Source organism: Terrapene carolina, unplaced genomic scaffold (genome assembly GCF_002925995.2).
Source record: "Terrapene carolina triunguis isolate 2854851 unplaced genomic scaffold, T_m_triunguis-2.0 Scaffold66, whole genome shotgun sequence".
In the NCBI taxonomy this organism is placed as follows: Eukaryota; Metazoa; Chordata; order Testudines; family Emydidae; genus Terrapene; species Terrapene triunguis.
This window is the reverse complement of record NW_020664417.1, coordinates 20,313,643-20,337,701: the sequence shown is the minus strand read 5'-3', so window position 1 is coordinate 20,337,701 and position 24,059 is coordinate 20,313,643. Positions and strand designations below refer to the sequence as shown.

At 40.3% G+C, this 24,059-nt stretch overlaps 1 protein-coding gene and 1 pseudogene across 4 annotated transcripts in view; one reads left to right on the top strand and one right to left on the bottom strand.

The window, feature by feature from the left end:
* The window catches only part of NR3C2 (nuclear receptor subfamily 3 group C member 2), a 264,083-nt gene that overhangs the window by 142,572 nt on the left and 97,452 nt on the right, over positions 1-24,059 (top strand). For all 4 annotated transcript variants that reach the window (XM_024207563.2, XM_024207565.2, XM_024207566.2 and 1 more), the window contains exon 3: positions 12,509-12,648. In XM_024207563.2, the coding sequence (XP_024063331.2) occupies positions 12,509-12,648 (140 nt within the window). The remainder of the gene's footprint in view (positions 1-12,508; positions 12,649-24,059) is intronic.
* Positions 20,121-20,440, bottom strand: LOC112111916 (annotated as a pseudogene).

Here is a 24,059-nt window from a genome sequence, read left to right as displayed (position 1 = left end):
TTTTTTTTTTTGTTTTTTTTTTTTTTTCATTTATAAATGTAGTTCCTTTGTAAAATGTTTGTTTCTGGAGAAGGCTATTGTTACTGCTCACTGTGGGCACTACTGATTGTTGTTTTGGTTTTAAGTATATAATGCACTCAGAAGTCAAACAATGTGTGTATAGTAAATTATTAAACAAATAAAATTAAACTAGATAGTGACCCTTTCATGTATTTCCATGCTTCTGTTTAAACTGATGTCTCTTTGCAATCAGTATTCTATTAGGTCACACAGTGATATGCTCTTGCCAGATATACCCAGTACATTTTTGCTTCATTGAAAGCTAATTTTCTTTACCTCTCAAGTTAATGAGTTTAAGCTTTAATTTCATTTCTGGTTGGCTAATGGTGATGGTTTCCTCCCAGTCCTCTTTCACACAGGAAATGTTGTGTTCATGAGGGGGGCTGGTTGGGTAGGACTGTGAATGTGAAAGAAGGAGGTAAGGTTTTTGTTGGAAAGGAAAGGCTTTAATTTAGACTAGTTCCATTAATGGTAGCACCTCTCTCTAACTTGGTTTCCACATAGGCCTCTTTTCCTCTAGCTCTTTGCTTCCATTTTTCCTCCTCCCAGGAGTCCTCACTGCATAAGAAAATGGTCATGCAGTATAATCCTTCCTGCACAGTAATGGTTTCTCAGTGGTGCCAACATCAGCAGGTGAAACTCATTTGACTTAATCTATTTTGCAGTACTAAAATATTGCTGACTATGGCATCACCAAGAAAACATTCTGCAAGAGTGCAAGTGTGACCAGGATGCATAATAAATCTTTTATTTTTTTCTTATTGAGTGAGTAGTAAAATGTGAGAAGGTGCAGTGAAACATGGGATTCTCAAAGATGTATTCTTTGCTCTTCTTCAGAGAGGTAGCGAATGCAGTGGTGCAGGCCAAGAAGGAGTTAAATGAGTCCCCCATAAATAAACTTACAATAATTAACTAGAACCTTTTTATGGATAAACCTATGTTCCTGCCTTATCTTGCCATACAATAGATTGTAATTTATAATCAGCACAGAACAAATGCCAAAAGCATGCATTTAAACTACACTAATTCTATAAATGAACCTGGTATTAAAAAGTCAAAGAAAATGTCCTATCATGCTTCAGTGTTCCTCTCTAGTGTGCATAGTTAGGAGATTTGCTATTACTTATATGTTTCGTTCCTAGGTTAACCATTCCATTTGAACAGATAGCTGTATTTATGTATCTCAAAACTGCAGAATAAATACATTTTATTTCCTCAGGTAGTTGGATCTTGTTACATTGTGATAGTGATTAGAGAAAAGTACATATCTGAAGAATTTTAGGAACCCACATTATACTTTAGAATGTCAATGATCAGCTGATCAGTTGTTGAAAACTAGATTCATTCCCTTGGGGGTACATACTGTTCAGTTTCAGTCCATCAAAATTTGTTTATCTACACATATTAAGTTTACATTTTCCCATAGTCAACAGATTACTTTAAAGTAAAATCTGAATGGCCTTGTGTTTGTTTCAGGCCATCTAAAATTACTGCTTAAGAAATGCAATAGATAATTTATGATGATGCTCCATTATGTCAAGGTAAAGGTGTAGGGCCAGATCCTTCAAAGTCGTCTCTTGGTAGGTAATGAAAGCCCTCAACTTCTACTGAAGTAAATGGGAATTCAGGATGATTAGCACCTCACAGAATTAAAACTCTTTGCTTCATTTATGAACAGGAATGGTTAAATGCAGTCTGAATGTGCAGGTTAACCTGACCACAGATGCTGTCCTGTTGGTGACTCAAAAATGAGAAATCTCCATAGTTTCAATCTGCACAGCTAAATACTTGCAGCTCAAATGATTTCTAAGCCTGAGCTGATCTCATTTTGAGCTCCTTTGGCGTATGTTCTTTTGATCTGTGCACAGAAAACCATTAAAGTCATTGGGGCCCTGGCATGTGGAAGAAGGCGGCAGGGGAAACATGTCCCTTTGACTTTATTTAATAATGTCTAGAAGTTATTCAAAAATGGGAAAGGTTGAGTCAGTGAAGGGTGCGGGACCTCAGAGGGACCAGATGGGGGCGGGGCCTCAGAGGGAAGAGGAGAGGCAGGAGCAGGGCCATGGACGGGGCAGGGCTGATGCATGTGTCATGCTTTTGCCTTTTGAAAAGGTGATCATCCTAGTGTGTTACCAGTCCAACTGAAAGCAGCACCTGAGCACTAACCTATAACTCCAGCCAGGCCATCTAGCCTGGAGAGGAGGCACCACTAAACTAGGGTGATGAAAGGGTTGTGTGTATGGACTGGAGGGGCTTTAGGGGCAACAACTGAGTAAGAGCTCAAGTTAACTTTCTGCAGTGAACACACACTCATGCTCACATGCTGCCTCCTTAAGTAGACTGCACTGGTGAACTTTATTTGTAGCACCAAAAGTCTTCTCTTCAAACTAGGGTGACCAAATGTCCCGATTTTATAGGGACAGTCTCAATATTTGGGGCTTTTTCTTATATGGGCACCTATTACCCCCCCACCCTCTGTCCCAATTTTTCATACTTGCTGTCTGGTCAACCTACTACAAACTGTTCTGGATTGTGAATTTACAGGTGAATCCCTGTCTGGGAATGAGATGGTGAAATAGAAAAAGGCTACTGACAAGCTACATTTTTGAAATGTCCTCAATCAAAATACCTTTTGACTATTTGTTTTTGGTGAGAATAGGATGTGTGTGTTTGTTTTTTCAGCTGCCCTTCAGCTTTAGTTCAGTATGACTTTATTCTTTCAGTTGTAATGTTGTAACCTGCATCCAAATTCTTAGTGTCTATTTTTGTAGATTATTGGAAATTACAGCAGAAAAGGAATAAACAATTATGCTGAACCAAACTCATAATGAGTAATTTTAGATTTTTAAAAATAAAAATAAAAATTTGGAACAAGTTAGTTCAGGTTCAGTTTTACAACTTGAAAGCAAGCATTCCAAACAAGCCTATCACCAAGGAGGAAAAGTTTGTTAAACTGTATGTCTGTATGTGACATCTGGTTTGAGAAGGATAATAGCCTTTTAAAATGGTGGATTATCTGTGGTTTTTATTGACTCTTCTTTACAAAATCTGTGTTTTTTTTTTTAAATTAATATTCCATGTAAGTATTACTTACGGCAACTTGCAACGGCACAAATGAACTTGATGGCAATGGTTGGTCCAGACCAGTATTTAACTACTACCAATTTACACTGCTGTAAAATAGGCTTATTCTCACTCACATACTATACAGTGTGACCAATGCTATTGGAACATTCTAAGCAGCCATTTTAGAAATCTGTAAGAAGATAGATATCCATTTCAGATTACGACTGCTTCATAGGTCCCTGGGCTATACCACCACACTTATAAAAGAGTCATAAAAACGTATTCTATTATATCTGTTGTGTTCAAGTCCTGCAATATTTTTTGTGGTTGGAAGGATCAAAATAGAAGTGTCAGTTGCCCTAAAGAAAATGTTTAGGATCTCATTTTTTCCTTTTCCCCCTCTTTGGATCTCATTAAATATATAAATTTGACATTTGTTTATTAATAATTGTGACAGACCCAGACCAGTGGGGTACAGGAGTCTGGTAGAGGGCAAATATACTGGTCACTGGATGAGTAGTTTTCTGTTCCCTGAGTGACCAGAGCAGGGGCTGTACTAGAGTAATCAGGAACCTGCTAGAACCAGTTAAGGCAGGCAGGCTAATTAGGACACCTGGAGCCAATTAAGAAGAAGCTGCTAGAATCAATTAAGGCAGGCTAATCAGGGCACCTGGGTTTTAAAAGGCGCTCACTTCAGTTTGTGGTGTGAGTGTGAGGAGCTGGGAGCAAGAGACACAAGGAGCTGAGAGTGAGAGGGTGTGCTGCTGGAGGACTGAGGAGCACAAGCGTTATCAGACACCAGGAGGAAGGTCCTGTGGTGAGAATAAGGAAGGTGTTTGGAGGAGGCCATGGGGAAGTAGCCCAGGGAGTTGTAGCTGTCATGCAGCGGTTACAGGAGGCACTATAGACAGCTGCAGTCCACAGGGCCCTGGGCTGGAACCCGGAGTAGAGGGCGGGCCCGGGTTCCCCCCAAACCTCCCAATTGACCTGGACTGTGGGTTCTTCCAGAGGGGAAGGTCTCTGGGCTGTTCCCCAACCCACATGGTGAATCTCTGAGGCAAGAAAATCCGTCAATAAGCACAGGACCCACCAAGATAGAGGAGGAACTTTGTCACATAATGTTTAACTACAGTACTGAATATCAGCCATCTTGCTTACGGTTTTTAATTGTTTTCTTTAAACTTCTGACAAACACCGCTGTTGGCTTTTTTTAGTCTTGATTATATTTGGAATTCTATTGTCATATCTTTCATTGCTAATTTTTTTTAGTGATGTAAAAGATAATTTGGCTTATTTTTATGGATGACATTTCCCACAGTATCTGATCCATCTCTTTTCCTATTATGTTTCTATCATGTTTGGTATCTCTGCCATCACATACAGTATTAAGATACAGGTATGCTGCAGCACTTCTGCTTTCTTCTTGGAATGAACCTAATGAATGGCAGCCATAGCTAGAGCTGGTAATAATTTCAGATTTCATTTTGCAAGAAATTGCAATATTTCAAAATTTGTTTTAATTCTGAATTGGAGAGAAAACAGAATTTTGAAATTTCCCACAAAATAGGAATACCAAAAAAAATTTACTTTGGAAAAATATAAATTTTGTTTCAAAATAAAGCCTTCATTTGAAATACGTTTTATTTTGTGGGGGGCTTAAACAGCAATTGTGATATTGATTTCAATGGGAGCTAAGATGTCTAAATACCTTTAAAAATCTGGCCCCTTATTTTCTAGACCAAAGTGTCTCCTGTTTATCTTGCAGTATAGCAGCTTGACACTTTGAACAGGGGGTTGTCAGCCTGGAATCATTTTTCTAGGATATTGAAAACAGCTGCTCCTCTAATTAGTGATTAAGTGCTTATCTTGTTTAAAATGTTTAACTGATTCATTACAGCACTAACAGGAGACATTTCAATCCAGAAAACAAAAAAATAAAATAACATAAAATAAATCTTTTTTTTTTTCTAAAATATTTTTCCCCACAGGAAATTTCTTCATGATTTCTTGAATAATTTCATTTTTGTGAAAACAACATTTTCCAGTGGAAAGTGTTTTGATTAAAATTTTCTAGCAAGCTCTTACCATAGTTTGAGGTCTTTACATTTCAAGGAGTGTCTTATATTACTACATACTTGGGAATTTTCTGATACTTTGCTGTCTCTACTTGATAGGAAGCACTGATGTTATAAAAATGGGAACAGGCATGCTCTCTACCACATACCCCCATCAGCTTTTACTAAGAATAAAACATACTTAAGCTAATAGGTCTCTGAGCCAAGAACTAGCTGGTTCTGTGTGAATGAAAAGTTCTACCTTTTTAACATTGCTGGTCTTACTAACTAGATCAGTTGACTGCTTTAGTCACCAGCTCTGCTATGTGTCAGTGTAATAATGCTTCTTAATTTTAAAATTAGACTTAAGTGAATGTATTGTGTTGTCATCTTCACTCTATCTAGAGCAGAGGTTCCCAAACTTTTTTGTTGTTGTGCCCACCACGGAGATTCACATCCCATGTGTGGCGGCTCAGCATGAGCAGGACGCATATGGAGCCAAGTTTGGAGCCTGCAATGCATGTGATAAAAGGCCTAAAAATAGGGGTTATGTCATGGTGGGGATCTATTATAGACCACCAAAGCAGGAAGGGGAGTGGATGAGGCATTTCCAAAACCAATAACAGAAATATCCAAAACACAGGACCTGGTCGAAATGGGGGACTTTAAGTACCCAGACATCTGTTGGGAGAGTAATATGGCAAAACACAAAATTTCCAATAAGTTCTTGGAATGTATTGGGGACAACTTTTTGTTCCAGAAAGTGGAGGAAGTAACCTGGGGGACAGCCACTTAAACTTGATTCTGACCAACAAGGAGGAATTGGGAGCAAATCTGAGGGTGAAAGGCAATTTAGGTGACAGTGATCATGAAATGATAGATGTCATGATTCTAAGGAAAGGAAGAACTGAGAGCAGCAGAATAAGGATAATGGTCTTCAAAAAAGCAGACTTCACAAACTCAGAACTACTAGGTAAGGTCCCATGGGGGAAAAAGGAGTTCAGGAGAGTTGGCAGTTCCTCAAAGCAACAATATTAAAGGCACATCTGCAAACTATTCCAATGCAAAGGAAAGATAGGAAGAATAGTAAGAGGACAATATGGTTCCATGGGGAGCTCTTTAATGACCTGAAAATCAAAAAAGAATCTTAAAAAAAGTGGAAACGTGGTCAAATTGATAAGGAGGGGTACAAAAGAACTTCACAAGTATATAGGGACAAAGCCAGAAAGGCTAAGGCACAAAATGATTAACAACTGGCAAGGGACATAAAAGGCAATAAAATGAGATTCTTTAAGTACATTAGGAGCAAGAGAAAGATGTAGGAAAGTGTAAGTCTTCTACTTGGTGGGAAAGGACACTTAATAACTGATTACATCAAGAAGGCTGAGGTGTTAAATGTCTATTTTGCTTCAGCCTTCACTAAAAACGTTAATGAAGGCCAGATACTTAATATTAACTACCCGGGGAAGGAATGCAAACTAAAATAGGGAAAAAACAGGTTAAAGAATATTTAGATGAGGTAGGTGTATTCAAGTCAGCAGGGCCTGATGAAATTCATCCTAAGGTACTTAAGGAACTAGCTGAATCAATCTCAGAGTCATTAGCAATTATGTTTCAGAACTCCTGGAGGATGGGAAAGGTACCAGGAGAACAAACATAGTACCTATCTTTAAAAAGAGGACTTGGGGAATAATAGATCAGTCAGCCTAACTAGAATACCTGGAAAAGATACTGGAGCAAATTATTAAACAATCAGTGTGTAAGCACCTGGAGGATAATAGGGTTATGAGGAATAGTAAGCATTGATTTATTAAGAACAAGTCATGGCAACCAACCTAATTTCCTTCTTTGGTAGGATTACTGACCTAGAGAAGTCTGAGGTGGGTGCACAACTAGGTGAAAGACCGTGCTCAGAGTAGTTATCAATGGTTTGCTATCAAATTGGGAGGGTGTATCTGGTGGGGTCAGTCCTCGGCAGAGGCGTAGCGAGCGCCCTCCGACCGGAGGGGGCCCCGCAAGGAAGGGGGCCCCTAAAAGTGGCAAAATAAATACCGCATTCCAGTTTCTGCATTGTAAGGGGCCCCGCCTGGACATATGTTCGGAGGGGGCCACCGTTCGGAGGGGGCCATGTTCTTTGTTGCTACGGCCCTGGTCCTCTGTCTGGTACTAGTCAATATTTTCATTAATGACATGGATAATGGAATAGAGAGTACGCTTATAAAATTTATAGATGACACCAAGCTGGGAAGGGTTGCAAGCACTTTGGAGGACAAGTTTACAATTCGAAATGATCTTGACAAATTGATCTGAATTCAACAAGATGAAATTAAATAAAGGCAAGCACAAAGTACTTCACTTAGGAAGGAAAAATAAATGCCCAACTACAAATGGGGAATAACTGACTAAGTGGTAGTACTGCTGAAAAGGATCTGAATATGAGTCATCAAAGTGATGCAACTGCAAAAAGGGCTAATATGATCCTGGGGTGTATTAACAGGAGTGTTGTATGTAAGACACAGGAGGTAATAGTCATGCTCTACTCAGCACTGGTGAGGCCCCAGCTGGAGTACTCTATCCAGTTCTGGGCACCACAGTTTAGGAGAGATGAGGACAAATTGGAAAGAGTCCACAGGAGAGCAACAAAAAAGATAAAAGTTTTTTAAAAAACTGACCTCACAGGAAAGATTAAAAACCTGGGCATGTTTCTTCTTTTCTTAAGACTATTGAGAGGGGACCTGATAACAGTCTTCTAGTATGTTAAAGGTTGTTATAAAGAAGAAGGTGATCAATTGTTCTCCATGTCCACTGAAGGTAGGACAAGAAGTAACGGGCTTAATCTACAGCAAGGGAGATTTAAGGTATATATATTAGGAAAAAATTTCTAACTAGAACAGGCTTCCAAGGGAGGTGATAGAGTCACCATCATTGGAAGCTTTTAAGAGCAAGTTGGACAAACACCTTTCGAGGATGGTCTAGGTTTACTTGGTCCTGCCACAGCACAGGGGGCTGGACTTGGTGGCTTCTTGAGGCCCCTTCCAGCCCTATGTGTGTGCGTAGATCTGCACATGACCAACATGTGCACCCCGTTCGAATCCCAGCTGCCTAGATTGGAAAGTTGAGCGTCTGCATGGTAGAACTGTCCCCTTCTGGTGTGCATGTGCATGCGCTGGACAAGTGGCCAACACAGAGCCATCAGGTTGATTCCCAGCACAGCCCTGGGGGTGGGGAAGTGAGGGAGAGAGATCTTGTGGGTTTGCACAGTTCCTATGAGAACTGGCCAGCAGCAGGATGGGTGGTAGTGCAGAGCCTGGGGGATGGGGACCCTGAACCAACCTCCTTCCACCTACCCTGCCAAGGGGACAACCAGTATTTTGCATTATATTTGTTATGTGTCTATGAATATTGACTGGTAAAGTAATATGTTTATTTGGATAATGGTGTGTTAATGAAAACAAAGGAAAATCAATTTAATTGCAGCCTTACTAATGTCCTCATACAGCAAAATAGTCAAGCATGTGAGTAGTCAACACGCCAAATTAAGCACAAGCATAAGCCTTTGGAGGTTCGAACCTAAGTTGGCAATTTTCCTTTAGTGATTTTTTTCTGAAAACTAGATTTATTTCGGCCATATCCAGATATAAACTTAATTAGATTTAGGAAGGGATTTTGAAAAACATTTAGTTACTGGTCTAACTGAATGAAGTCATTGGTAAAACTTCTACCCTTCTTTGGTATTTTCATTGGATCAGACTACCATTTTCCCCCCAAAGAATTCATTACTTAAGCAAACTAATTTTTGGTCTCTTTTGACCTGTAGAAGTAGCAATTTTTGCCAAATAATATGTCGTTTTAAGAACTAAACTAGAAAAAGAGCTAAGAATAATCAATGTTATAATCAACTGAACTGAATGTCATAATGCTAACTATGAAACTTCACATCCATATACACCTCTACCTCGATATAACGCTGTCCTCGGGAGCCAAAAAATCTTACCGCGTTATAGGTGAAACCGCATTATATTGAACTTGCTTTGATCCACTGGAGTGCGCAGCCCTGCCCCCCCCCCCCGGAACACTGCTTTACCGCGTTATATCTGAATTCGTGTTATATTGGGTCGCATTATATCGAGGTAGAGGTATACCTTTCTCCAGATTTCTTAATCAGCATGATTTAAAAATCACAATCCTTTCCATAAGGCTGGTCTACACTGCCGCGCTAGTTGGGCGGCTGGGGATCGAAGTTCCGAGTTCGATTTATCGCATCTGGTCTGGACGCGATAAATCGAACCAGGAAGTGATCCCCGTCGACTGCGGTACTCCAGCTCAACGAGAGGAGTACCGCGGAGTCGACGGGGAGCCTGCCTGCCGCGTGTGGACTGCGTCTGAACCGCGGTAAGTTCGAAGTAAGGTATGTCGAATTCAGCTACGTTATTCACATAGCTGAATTTGCGTACCTTACTTCGACTTGGGGGGTAAGTGTAGACCAAGCCTTTGTATCATTTTTGTTAGCATGAGCACAGGGATTGTAATATATAGCAGATTGACAAGGAAAGGAGGATAATGTCCTTGTTCATATAATTTATAGTAGAGGGAGAAACATAACTAGGAGAGTTCTCAAGGCAAATGCAGTTTCAAAGTGAATGTACTTTATTTCCTGGTTTAGAAATATACTGTTTGTTTTCATTCTTAAATTGTTTGTTTGTTTCTTTCAGTAAATGTAAAATCCGACAGATATTATTTAATCTGGTGGAAAAATTTAGAAATCCAGTTCTGTGGAGTGAAATGCTGAATATTTGGCCTGGAAATTTTAAAAGTGCTTGTTTCAGTAATCCTGTTTGTCATAGTTAAGTCAAGTCATTGAGGAAAAACTTGACAACTTGATTATAAGAGTGCTTTAGGACAAAAAGGTGTAACCATCTGTGCATTCCTGTTGAGTAAGAAATAACTTTCATGAACAGAATGACTGAATTCAAGATTAGCAGTATGAGTTGCAGTAAATTTTTAGAAGTGATCACTTTCATACATTTTCCATATTATACAAACAACTGTACCTGCTGTATGAAGTAATTTAACATCATTTTTAAAACAACAAAGGTGAATGGAACGTGCAGGAACATAGCAAGCTTATTTTTTTTAAAAAATCTAGTGTTATTCATTTATAATCCAATCCTGACCCAAACTATCACTGAAATTGGTGGGAGGTTTACGGGTGCATAAGGAATCCACAGTTAAATTTATAATAGGTATATGCTTTAGAATGTACTTAGTAAGTAAACATTGTGTATGTATGTAGCATCAAGCATGAACCAACCATTGTCCTGCTGTGTCTGCTTTCTCTTTTTTACCTGGTGAATCTAGTGAGAACAGAATTTCAAATTCATTACTAGAATTGGTTGGGAAATGCCTTTTAATTTAAAGTTTTCCTCAAAAAAATTAAAGCAAAAATATTTTGGCTGAAAATCAAAATATTTAAAATCTGAAATGCCACAATGCTGCCTCATGGGAATTGTAATTTCAGTGTCTCATGCTCCCATACTCCTATATAGGCCAGGCTCCCTGATCAGGTGGTTTGCCATGATGCACCACAGTCTTCCCTGAGGGAAGACAGTGCATCCTGGTATTCACATGCCACGGTGTATCATGGAGGTAAAGTCTGGCTGGGCAGCCCAGCCACATAGGAGAATGGGACAGCAGCATTTGAGAATCAAAGTATTTTATGTTTCAGCCAAAAGATTTTGGTTTTCAGTTGAAAACATTTTTAGTTTTCATGCAGTTTTTGACAAACAATTGAAATATTCTGGTGAAAGCAGAGAACTTTTTGCAAAAAGTTTGTTTAGTTAAAACTCCAATTTTTCATCAAGAAACAGTTTTAACAGAATTTTTCGACCAGCCCTATTAGTTATTGAAGCAGATTATGTATCCAACTATAATGCTTGAAAATATTAAGTTATAAATGCAGCTTTGGTTGTGTAGTTTACTCAGGATTTATGAAAATGACCATCCATTTATGCTTTCTCTGCTGTTAGAGAGGTACTTAAGAAAAATGTAATGTTTCTTATTCATTCAGAAACATTTATCAAGGCTTTCCCCTGTCTTTATAATAAATAAATATTACCATGAATTAAAAATCCCTGAGTACTTTTCTATTTCACAGTAAAGAACAAATAAATACACATTTTTGAGCTTGAGAACGTTAGAAAATAAATTTTCACTGTTAATATCAAATTATCCTGCTACTGTAGAATACTCATTTTAGCAGATATGTGAAATTTTGAAATAGTATAGCTATTTGGAACTCAATATAAAACTTCGTGGTTTTTTACACAAATTTATCCTTGTTACATTAAAAGTAGTGAGCACATGAGAATGTCAATTGATTGTGCTTGCCAAGGGAAGTGATGAGATATTAGGGGGCAAGATTGTACCTGACCATAGGTGTACTATAGTGACTGATGGAGTCAGAAGCCTTCCTTATTCTTGAGCAACTGCATCTTTGAGCATAAGAAATGCATTGAACTAGCACTGCCAGTTGCACAAGCTTCCCTAAAGGGGATGAGGAATCTCCAGACCAGCAAGCAGAACTCACTCCAAGTATTCTTGAAGCACAATGACTCTTGCCGCTCCCCTGGGGGAATGCCTCAAGATTGCCATCTACTGAGGGTTGTGCATAAATCCCCAATTCAACCCCAAACCACCATGTGCCACATTCTTGAAGTTGGGTTTGAAAGATACTAGTCCATATGTGAAGTTTCAGAACCCTTTGCCTACACCTCCAACATTTCTCCCCCTATTCTGGCATGCAAAATACTATAGAAAAGTTCTCTATGCTTTTTTGAAATAACATACTTTAGAAGTATATATGCTATTATGCTGTTTAATGAAATGTAATATGAACAGAAATATTAACTAACTGTAAACTTGTGGAGTAATGTTGTAAGTCAGGGTAGAAATAAGAACGGCATAGTGCATCACCTAAACATTACTTGAACACATGCATTGCTAAATTAAAGATTATTTATTATTGTTGTTTTATTTATTTTATTATTTATTTTAGTAATCTACTATCAGTAAACACAATTGCCCTTTTGGAAGTTTCCTTACTAGAGCATTGATAGGTTTATGAGTATTTTGAAATAAGCAACAAAAATATTTCATGTACTAATTAAGGCAACTGTGGTTGTATGCAATCAGGCAGTGCCAGAAACAGTTTTGGTTCTCTAATTGTTAGATGTTTAGAGCAGTATACCTTGTTATAAATTATTAATTGAACTTTACATTATGGCCAGTGTTTTTTGAAATATTAATCATTTCATTTTATTTTTCCCCAGCTCCTCACTTAGAAGTGTATCAACTGGATCCTCAAGACCTTCCAAAGTATGTCTCGTGTGTGGGGATGAGGCATCTGGATGTCATTATGGGGTGGTTACCTGTGGCAGTTGCAAAGTTTTCTTCAAAAGAGCAGTGGAAGGTAAATGTTCATGTGGGTGCTTCTTTTATTCACTTTCTGATGTTGTTATATTTTCATGATTAATTCTGCAATGTTGTTAGCCTTAAAAAATATTTGTTGTATTAACTCAGCAATTATGAAAAATACTGCTTTAGAAAACTTCCAGGCATTTTCCAGATAATGTACACCTTAAAGACTTTGCTTTATATCCACCAAATCAGCTTCCCACTCCTCCGCCCACAATTGTTTTTTCGGTTAGACATACAGAAAATAATTGTATTTGGTCACAAATATACCCAAATCTTTCATGAGCTGTAAGAGAATTTTGGATAAAGACTGGGAAGCGTCTGACTGTGCTTCAGAATTCCATTAGTACCATAACATGTAGCTTCTATGCTACGGTAAGACTTATGAAGACCAGCTATATAACTATAGACAGATGTGCCCAGGACTCATTAATATATTCCCCCTCCACTGCAAAAAGAGAGCGGTGACTTGAAGGCCAGTAAATCTTGGTGAAAAAGCCTGGATTGGAGGGTCTCCAAGGTAAATGATGACGGTCTACACCTGCATTAAGATTTTCTCTCCAAGACTACATTTTAATTGGTATTTTTAAATATGGCATTTCCATTACCAAGTGGGTGTTTGGGCTGTTGCCTTTCCTTTTATTATGCTAGCTAACGTACAAATGCTCTTGCCAGGGCACCTCTGAAAGAATTCATGGGGATAACCTTGAGTGCTGCAGGAGCGTGGTTTTGCCTCGTATTAATTGGTTTGAGCTCGGAATAAAATAAAAAATGTTATTTACAAACTCTCTGTAAATGTAAAATATTTCCAAGTGGCAGATGTTATATTTTCACTAACAAGGACCAAGGTTTGTGTAGGGCTTTTTGTTGACTATTTAGCAAATAAGAAGCTTGTGAGTAAATAGACTGCTCCTCCAGTGACTATGACAAGAGGCCTATCCTAAAGAGGAAATGTATTCTCTACAGTGCCCAGCTGGTTCTGGGGAAAGAGTAGAGTCTGACCAAAGAGGTGTGATATTAATCATATGATTAAGTTCTTTTTGCGGGCCTTAGATGAGTTCGTTGATAACAGAATAGCAAAATGGATTTGTACCCTGTGTTAAGTAGACCTACAGGGCCAAGAGAGTTTTTCACTGAAGTCAAGTCTTCATGTGATAGCCATCTTCTGTAGTCAAAAGGTATCCTCCTAACTGAAGCAAACTGGCTGGAATATGCACACATGGAATTAATTCATCACTTTACAAAGCATTCAGAACTAGCTTTGGAATTTTCTCTAATAGTCGTGTAGTACCAGGTCTGATACTCTAGTCCAGGGGTGGGAAAACTTTTTGGGCTGAGGGCCACATCTGGGTGGGGAAATTGTATGCAGGGCCAGGGCAGGGGGTTGGGTGCGGGAGGGGTGTGGGAGGGGGTGCAGTGTGCAGGAAGGGGCTCAGGGCAAGGGATTGGGGCAGAAGAGGGGTACGGAGTGTATGAGGGGGCTCAGGGAAGGGGGTTGGGGTGCAGGAGGGGGCTCAGGGCAGGGGTACAGGAGGGGTGCAGACTGTGGGAGGGGGCTCAGGGCAGCGGTTGGGGTGCACAGGGATGCAGGGTGCAGAAGGGAGTTCAGGGCAGGGAGTTGGGGTGTAGGAGAGGTGCGAGGTGCAGGGAGTTGGGGGCGGGGTGCAGGAGGGGTTTGGGCTCCGGCCCAGTGCCGCTTACCTAAAGTGGCTCCGGGGTGGCAACAGCATGCACCGGGGCCAGGCCAGGCTCTCTGCATGCCTGCCCTGGCCCCATGCCGCGCCGCTCCAGGAAGCTCTGCGGCCCCTGAGGGAGGGAGCGTGGAGGGCTCCGCATGTGCTGCCCTTGTCGCGTCTCCAGGTACCTCCCCTGAAGCTCCCATTGGCCGCAGTTCTCTGTTCCCGGCCAATGGGAGCTGCGGGGGGTGGTGCCTGGAGGAAAGGGCACCAGCACGGAGCCCTCTGCCCCCCCACTTGGGGGCCGCAGGGACGTGGTGCCGGCAGCGCCATGGACCGGATCCAAAGCCCAAGGAGCCGGATCCGGCCCATGGGCCGTAGTTTGCCCACCCCTGCTCTAGTCTCTTACCCTCTGGGCTGAGTTTTTAGCTGCTCATTTTCCTACTGTCTGAACTGGAGGATTCAAATTTATGGTACCGGATAATTTTTTTAACATAAAATCTTAGTAGATGGGCACTCCAGAGGCTAGTTTGGTCTGGGTTTCTATTACTAATATCTAAGTGGCTAGGTTTGCCCCATAGCTCTAATGTATGAAGCACTACCACACTTCCTTAGTTTCCTCCTACATATTCCCTTCCCAGCAAGTGTCTACCTACTTTTAATTTAGTGTAAAATTTCACTAAAATGAATGTTTCAAGTTATTGTATAGCTTTAAGTTTCTAACATCTTGGTGTGCTTATTTGATGGCTTTCCTTTCCCTTCATACAATTCTAAGGAAAGGTGTGGAGGAGTCATTTTAGGAGGTACCAGGGGACTGAGATTTGGTTTTCAAGTCACAGAAACCAAACTTCTGGTGGGGAAAAAATACCCCTTAATCAGCAATAAATGTAATATTAAAATGCAAGTACAAGTAATTACTGAATAAATAGCATTCAGAGTTAACTTGGTAGACTGAAATCTTTTTGTCCTACAGGTGAAAGGTGAAGAGTAGAAAGTTGATTTTGTTTTAAATGGTTGTTTCACAGAGTCACGGAATAAGGGATTGTTATTTTGTAATTAAATAGTACAAACTTTGAGCAATTGTTAAATTTGTTTTGCATAGTTTGGAAATGTAGTTCATTTTGTAAAGATTTTTCCATTTCTTCAAAGATGTATGTGTTTTAACTTTACAGACTTCAGTAGTACTACTCAAAAGGCATAAAGTTAAGCTTGTATGTAAGTTTCATGAGTATTGGTGGTGAAAAATTACGTTCACCATTTCATTTCTAAAATAATTATAGGCATTAAAATACAGTACTGTAGTGATAAACACCCTAAATATACTTATACACATTTCCTTAGCACACAACTATTTTGTTAAGTTAAACGAATGGCTCTTTATGGGTGGAGGTATATGCAGTGGAAAACACAAAGGAGTGTCAGAAAGGAAGCTTGGAAAAGTGTACCAAAAATGTATATTAATTTCGCATCGTCTGAAGAGCTACTTCATTTTTTAAAAAGCTCATTTAAAATGCACTTCATGTGACAGATTTGAGACAAATGTACAACAAAAATAAGTGTCTATTTACATACATTAGTTGAGGGTTTTCTTAATTTTATTGAAATATTTTTATTAACTTCTTTGGCTTATATCTATGTGAAGATGTATGCAAGAATTTGCAGTAACACTCTGTATAATATATGTATAATATAGAAAGTAGGAAGTATATTAAACATATTAATTATGGAAGTGCCACTCATGGTATCTTAGTTAAAGTTGAGTTTTGCACTTAAAGCAGGGATTCAGGCACTTCATTATGTATGAAGAATACAAAAATTCTCCTCAAAATTATATTACTTAGTCTTTGAGTGAATTTTCTGAGAATTTACAAATAAATTGGCTAATTACTTTGAGTTAAAATTAATATTCAAAAATAATCCTTTAAGATATTTAGAATTCAGTGTTTCCTTCTTTCTCTTAAATGACCTAAACAGAATAATGCAGATGTTTTTAACTCTGCTTATAGTTAGCATAAAGCTTGTACATAGGCTATATTTGAAACTTTTTTTAGGGTTAATGGACATTTCCCCCCATTATTTTTATATTGAATATTTCTTCTTCAGCAAATTTCACAAAGGGGAATTACATGTGGAACTGCGCTCTTTCAAAATGGCTGGCATCTCCAATTTTTATCAGTAGGACTTATGCCACAGGCTGATCTTCACAAAGATATCTGCTGGCTTCCCTCTTACTGTGACAGTGGGAGATGGTGGCCATTTTCCAAGAGGTCAACTTGTCATGAGTTCCCATGAAGAGAAAGATTCTTATGTGCCAGCCTCTGCTTAAGGATAACCCTTTCATTTATGAAAATTAATGGGAAAAATTATCATAAATCCTAAATACTTCTTTGAAAGCTACCTAGTGCACCAGATATATTTAACAAAGATGATAGAAAGGGGCCACTGGGGGTTCAGATGAGATGACAGGAGCAAGAAGGGTGGGGAGAATTAGGGGTATACAGGGGAATGAAGGAAGCGAGGTGCAAGAGGCTTGGCGGAATTTGAATGCCAGGAGGAGAGGGAAACTGGGCTGTACACTCTAAAAGTTTCCTAGTGTGCTTTGACTTACCTACTTTGAAACCTAAGTAAATCAAAGTGCACTAGAGAACTTTTAGTGGATGGCAGCAGGATCCACATGGATATTTAGTCCATGGCAGGCTAGTGCAGGGTAGATTTACACCCTGCCTTGCCACAAACTTGTGTAGACAAGCCCTGAATGTGAGGTCTCAGGATTTTCATTTCCATGCTCCATTTTCTTTTTAGTTTGTCTAAATTCCAGAGAACTGTCCCAAAGTGGAACTATATCAATTGTTCTCCATGTCCACTGATGGTGTAACAAGAAGTAATGGGTTTGATCTGCAGCAAGGGAGATTTAGGTTATATATTAGGAAGATTTTTCTAACTATAAGGGTAGTCGAGCTGTGGAAAAGGCTTCCAAGGGAGGTTGTGAAATTCCCATCTTTGGAGGTTTTTAATAACAGATTGGACAAACACCTGTCTGGGATAGTCTGGGTTTACTTGGGCCTCAGCGCAGGGGCTTGAATGGATGACTTCTCAAGGTCCCTTCCAGCCCTACATTTCTATGATTCTGTGATAAGCTAAGGGAACACTCTTGACTCGAGGAAATGGCCCCCCAGCATAATTACATGTTTGCTTTGCTTAAACTGGCCACTGGATACTGTACAGTACTGTATACTCATTCATAAGCTGAATATTTTTGGTAAAAAAATGACACATCAAAGAGCAGGGATCGGCTTATAAATGGGTCTACACCAAAATGTGATGATTTTAAACTCTATGGAATCATTGAATTGAATATCTAATACATTGTCGTTTTGTTTACCTGGAGCGTCTGTAGGCACTGAGCCCCTCAGCTCCCTGTGGCCGCGGTTCGGTGTTCCCAGCCAATGGGAGCTGCGGGAAGTGGCCATTGGCTGGGAACGGCAAACTGCAGCCACTGGGAGCTGAGGGGCTCCGTGCCTTTGAACACTCCAGGTAAACAAAACATCCAGGCCCGCTAGAGGCTTACCCTAACAGGCCGGGAGCCAAAGTTTGCCAACCCCTGAAATATAGGGTCGGCTTATGAAAGGGTCATACTGTTTTTGCTATTTTTACCTTACCATCTTGGGGGGTCGGCTTATAAATGAACGGGCTAATGAACAAGTATATACGGTATTTTACGTGCACCTCAGTGAACAGCTTATAGAGATATATCATCTTTGGTATAGGTTTGCATATAAAGCCTCCAAGCTGTCTCCTCAATAGGCTTCCACTGAGGAAAAAAAAATTATCTTGGTGGCAACTTCTGAAGGTTCTGAACTCCTGAAAGAATTTTGACCATCCAAAACCTGGGGTTTGGGGATTCTCAACTCCAGTTTATGGATGGTTCTTTATTGCCATATTGCCCATTAGAATGGGGGATAACAGACTGGACCAAAAGATCAAGCTTCCTATCCACAAGCTACTCAAGGGAATTACAAATCTGCCTATGCAATACACCCAGGGTAATCTTTTTGCCATAAAATGATGCAGAATCATCTTAGCATGCCAGCATGCCAATTTGCTGGAGGACAGATGCAGTTCTTCTGGAAGGCAAAGGTATTCTGCAGTAATTTAGCATCAGGCCAGATGCATGATATTCTTTTGGCAGAATTACTTTATAGTTTCCCTGTCCAGAAAGTCTGCTGCCTTTCCTCTTTTCAGGCTATGTGTAGTATATATTTCAGATTTCGGCAGTTGACCGATTGTCTTGCTATATGCTATTTAAAACTTATTTCTCTGAGTTCCATGCTTTTGAATAGAAATGAAAGAGAAATGAAGATGCGTCTGTCACAGTTCTGGGGCTCTCAGTCAGGTCTCAGTCTTTGCCATCACCTCTCTTGGGGAGGGACCAGTCCCCCTGTGCTTCATGGTGTTTATCCCAGCAGGTCTGACCTTAGCCCTGACTTCGCAGTTTTGCTCTCTCTCACAAAGGCCTATGAGAATGTGCACTAGTGACCAACCAGCTTTCACAGAGCACAGTACATTTATTTTAGGACAAAAGCATTACAGAGAAAACATATCATGAGACAAACTGTCTTCCACGTGGGGAATCTGGTAGGCCTCAAAGTCCTTCAAACCTAGCTAGCAGGGTTTGCCCTCTAGGTTACAATTTCATGTCAGTTTTGGATCATAATGAGAAATGCCACAAGACAGTTCAGGTGGACATTTTATACAGTTGTGAACCTTTGTTTTCCCCTTGCTTCCTAAAACAGGTAAAACCAGTAAATGCTTCCACTCCTCAGGGAGTGAAATTTCAAAGGCTGGGTGTCTGCTAGAGTTTTGTGAATACCAAACCAAAAACAATCCAGTAAACAAATTTTCATTTAGATCAGAGATAAAATATTTGTGGTGTTCTTGACAAAGGAAAAACTGAAAAAAATTCATTCAGTAGAACTAAATGATTTGAATATCAACTCGAAACTACATTTCAAAATGAAATGTCAGCATTTTCTAAACAAAATGTCAATTTGAATCATTGCATTTGAAAAATTTAGTTTTGAAACAAAATGTCATAACTGTTTTGACATTTCCCAAATTTTTTTTTTTTTTTTTTCAACCAAAAATATTCGCTGATTTTTTTTTTTTTTTCAGCTAAATCTTTATTTACTGGGGAAAAAATCACTCAACTCTAGTATCTTTATAACTGGCTTTGGAAACTTTGCATTAATTCCCCCTTCCCTCCTGCCAATTGCAGATTCCACAAGAAACTCACCTAACAAGCCAGAAATACAAAGATACATATAACACGTATTGATATATAAGTCCCATGAATATTCTACATGCTGTAGCATTGAGTACACCTCAGTGTAGTAGTCTTTTGAAATTTGCATGCTTCCTAGTGATGCTTCTGTCACAATGCCTTTCTTTTATTAAAACTAGGAATTCTAGGCTAGAAGGTGAGAAGCATACCAAACAAGCAGAATGAAATGCTAGAAAATTCTTAAAGACTTTGCTTAGTTAGCAAAACTAAAAAGAGAACTTTGTTATAAGAAGAGAAGTTTATTAGATTATTTTGATGAACAAGAGAGTGAAAGTGTTTTGTCACTTAAAAAGCAATATTTTTGTCCATGCTAAATAAACTGAATTTAAGAGATTTCTTTGTACTACCATTGTGTGATGTTTGCTAGCAAGGATTACTTTTTTCTTCACCCCCATCTCTAGAATAAATTATATACACAATCCTTTCCTGTACTCCTCTGCATTCTCCTATTCATTCTGCAGTGTTGGAGCCAGTATTTTTCCATCACAGGCTGCAGTTTTCATTTTAACAGCTTTCACAAGGTCAGTGACCTTTCTGAATTCAACATTGTTCTATACAAATGTCCATACCTTATCTCAGAATCTGTATGTATTCAGAGGATCCCTGAAATCGAGTCTGCTTCTGACCTGTTGTGCCGATCTGAATTTACAGCCTTGTCACACTGAAATCGTGGTTTAAGGGCAAGCTGAGGGGATGTCTGCTGAGGGCTTGAGAGCTTGTACAGGCTCACCTGTTCCCAGTGTGGTATTTCCATACAGTTGATGTGCCATGGTTTACAACTGCAAAATAAAAATGTTACTGATCATCCCTGGTTTTGAAAGTGCCACCGGATTTCAGTTTTTTTATAGGAATAGGAAGGATCCCTCCACCCTTCCTCCCTGGCAGGCAACAGTGCTGAGTGGGGTAATGGCTACAGTTATTTCCTGCCCCTAACTGGCTGCAGTAGCTGAAACCTTAGGAGACTGATGGGAAAGGGAGCCAGAAATGGCAACAGCTGCACCACAAAAAGAAAAAAAGCAAAGTTTAGCATAAGTAGAGAAAAGATTAATTAAAGGCAAGGCACTTTACAGTAGGTCATTTACAAGTTATTGGAGGGAAAAAGTGTTCTGTTGCTGCTATGAATGTGTGTGAACTGCATAGCAAACTGCACAGTGAAACTGAATGCTTGGGAATAAATGTTAGGTGTACAATACTAATGGAGCAGGCTCATTCTGGTGCTATATTCCAGAAAAAAATTCTAGCTGATGCAGTCTCTTGGTTTTAAGACTAGCAAGGAGTCAGTGACAATTTTAGCAGCTTCAGTGCCATAGGGAACCACAAACTGAAGCTGTTAATGACTAGAAAAGTGGAAAAACACTGATGCTTTCACAACAAGCAAATCTAAAAACCTGCTAGTGCTTTAATGAAATTTAAAAAAAAAATCTCATACTGAACTTTATTTTCAAGACTTCTCAGTGATTTCAGTGCAGGTCAGGTCCTAGTAACCTAGTGCTAAAATGTGCCATCATTTTCTGAAGCTTTAAATCCTCTTCACCTTAAGACTCCAAATTATAACTCCCATTCTTCTGGCTGACATCTTAATCTGTTCATGAGTTACTGTTGAATGATTCAAGTCATTCCCTTCCCCATGGCTGAGCATTGCCCTAGAGAGCAGCAACCAGGTGCCAAGGTAGGTATTTAAACATGGGTCTCCTCCATAGCGCTGAAAAACACTACAACTATCCCACAGGATCAGCCCTAATTCAATTTTTTTTTTTTTTTAAATTTTGTGAGCGCTAGTTATTAGTTTGTTTCAGTGTTAAAATTACATTCATAAAAGTGTAACCTTCCTCTGTTTGCCCAGTTTCTAATTAACAATGACCCCGTGGACTCTGATAGTGAGGATCTATATATCTTAAGTATTTATATTGCTCCCATAACAACAGTACCTGAGTGTATCACAATCTTTAATATATTTATCCTCACAGCACCTCTGTGAGGTAGGGTACCACTATTATTCCCATTTTACAGATGGGAACTGATGTATAGAGAAACTAAGGCCTAGATCCTCAAAAGTAGTTAGGTACCTAAAGACTCACTGACATTCTCAACACTGCCACTCAGCTGCCAGCTAACTTTTTGAAGAGTGTCTGCCTGTCAGCATTCACAAAGCCAACTAAGTGCTGATGCCCCCTGACAGCTAACAAGATGCTTGGAGCCCTAGCTGAAGCCAAAGCCCCAAAGTAGGATCTTACCGCTGGAGGCTGATCTTATAGGCCTGCTCTGAACATGTGTAAGGCCTGATACCTGTCAGATACTACAGCAGGAAAGCCGGATGCAGGCCACTGATAGGGTGAAGGGGCAACACAGCACCTGCAGAAAAGACATCCGAGGACACAAGGAAACGTAGGGTGATGTGGATTTAAGTCCCAACTCCGAATCAGGCAAAGCAGGGATTTGAACGTGTCTCTCACATCCCAGGTGAATGCCCTAACTAACTAGGTTATAGGGGCGTGCATGTGTGCGCTCTCGCTCTCTTCCCCCCCCCCCTTGATGTGGAATGGGAAAATCTCACAGGATGGGAAAACCAGGTTTAGTGTTAATTTTTTCAGCTGTTAGTGCCTGGGCTACCTGAGCAGCTGACCTGGCTTAGGCACCTACCTCCTGAAGAAGATTCAAAGCTGAACATCTGAGCAGAGGGGAGGTGCCTATTTCTGGCCTATCTCAGGTGCCTAAGCCCTTCCCTGTACATTTCATTCATGGCTAGTTTACGCAGCTTCCTGCTCAGCTTGCTGGCTTCTGAGGATCCCTTGCCTAGGCACCTGACTCTCCTCATGCGTTGTATGGGGAGCCGGTGTGTCTAACTCCCAGGGATCAGTGCCAGCTCCAGGCGCCAGCATTCCAAGCAGGTGCTTGGGGCGGCAATCTGCAAGGGGCGGCAGTCCATGTGTTTTTTGCCCCCAAGCAGCGCGCTGAATTGCCGCCGCGGACGGCGGGGGCAGTCCGTGTGCCGTTAGGGCAGCACGCGCGTTTCCGCCGCGGCGGCAATTCAGCATTAGCATCTATGTTTAGCTGCCCGTGGCAGCAATTCGGCGGCAGCTTCTGTCTTCTGGCTGAAGACAGAAGCTGCCACCGAATTGTCGCCGCCGCGGAAACGCGCGTGCCGCCCTAACGGCACACGGACTGCCCCCACTGTCCGCGGCGGCAATTTGGCGCGCTGCTTGGGGCGGCAAAAACAGTAGAGCCGGCCCTGGCAGGGATGAGGATTCCACTAGGCAGCAGACTGCCAAGGGGTTGGGAAGGCACCACAATGCTGAGCAAATCTGGACCTAAGTGACTTTCCCAAGGTCACGCAGTAAGCCTGAAGTAGAGCAGGGTATTGAGCCTAGGCCGCCTAAATCTTAAGCTAGCATCCTTCCTTTAATAACAGGCAAGTCAAAGCAGTATTTTCTGCTAAACATATGCAAGATCAGAAGTCTCAGCCATTAGTTCAATGTGTACACATGAATACCTTCAACATATTCACCTGAAAAAAACTCCCAATTTTTTTCTAACTGCATTACAGTTTGTCAGAAGCAGTAATGTCCATTTTGGGAACAATGAAAGAAAATAATTTAAAATGGAGTGCTTACTTTACGCACAAAGCATCAACTGAGAAATTAACAATGAAGACAGAAGAACTCAAACACGTAAAGTTAACATAGCTACTAATACTGGAATGAAAATAACCAGTGATACAGAAAGAATGGATGAATCAACCAATCTAAATTTGGGATGTGAAACAGTAATGGTGACATTTTCCCAGATCCTGCCTCTGGGTCATCTTGATGTAGAGAGCTTGCAGCCTGTCTGGAGAAAACTGAGCTAGTGATGGGACAAAAGATACTCTGCAGGGGGGTTGGAGGGGAAATCTGCGAATGGTCAAGTTTAGAGAGAAAGATGAGGGAAATGTTTGTGTAGGTTGTATTTGAAAATCCAATTTCCAAGCCAAAATCAAGGGCAAAATTTTGATTATATGCATTCAGAACAGGGTGGGAACTTCACACTTTTACAGACTAATACATGTAATTTGGAAGAGGAAGAAGTGTGGAATTGTATTTCTTAAAATGAAGATATGTGTGACTCAGCAGTCCAAACATATTTGGCAAAAAACCCTGAAAGGGCATCAGACAATTTATGATTATTTTCTGGATCAAACATATGGACGTATGGTGAAACTATTAATTCTTCTCCCAAGTGGCTTCTGCATATTCCCGCTTGTAGGACACACTTTTTTCTTAGCCTTCTTTGTGGGTACCACTGAGCTTTGGAACCTTCCGGAAAAGCAGTCCTTTCTGGGACTGCATGAATACCCTTTCACCCTCCCCTGAGAGCGCTGAACATTAGGTGCTCAAGTTACAAGCTGAAGTT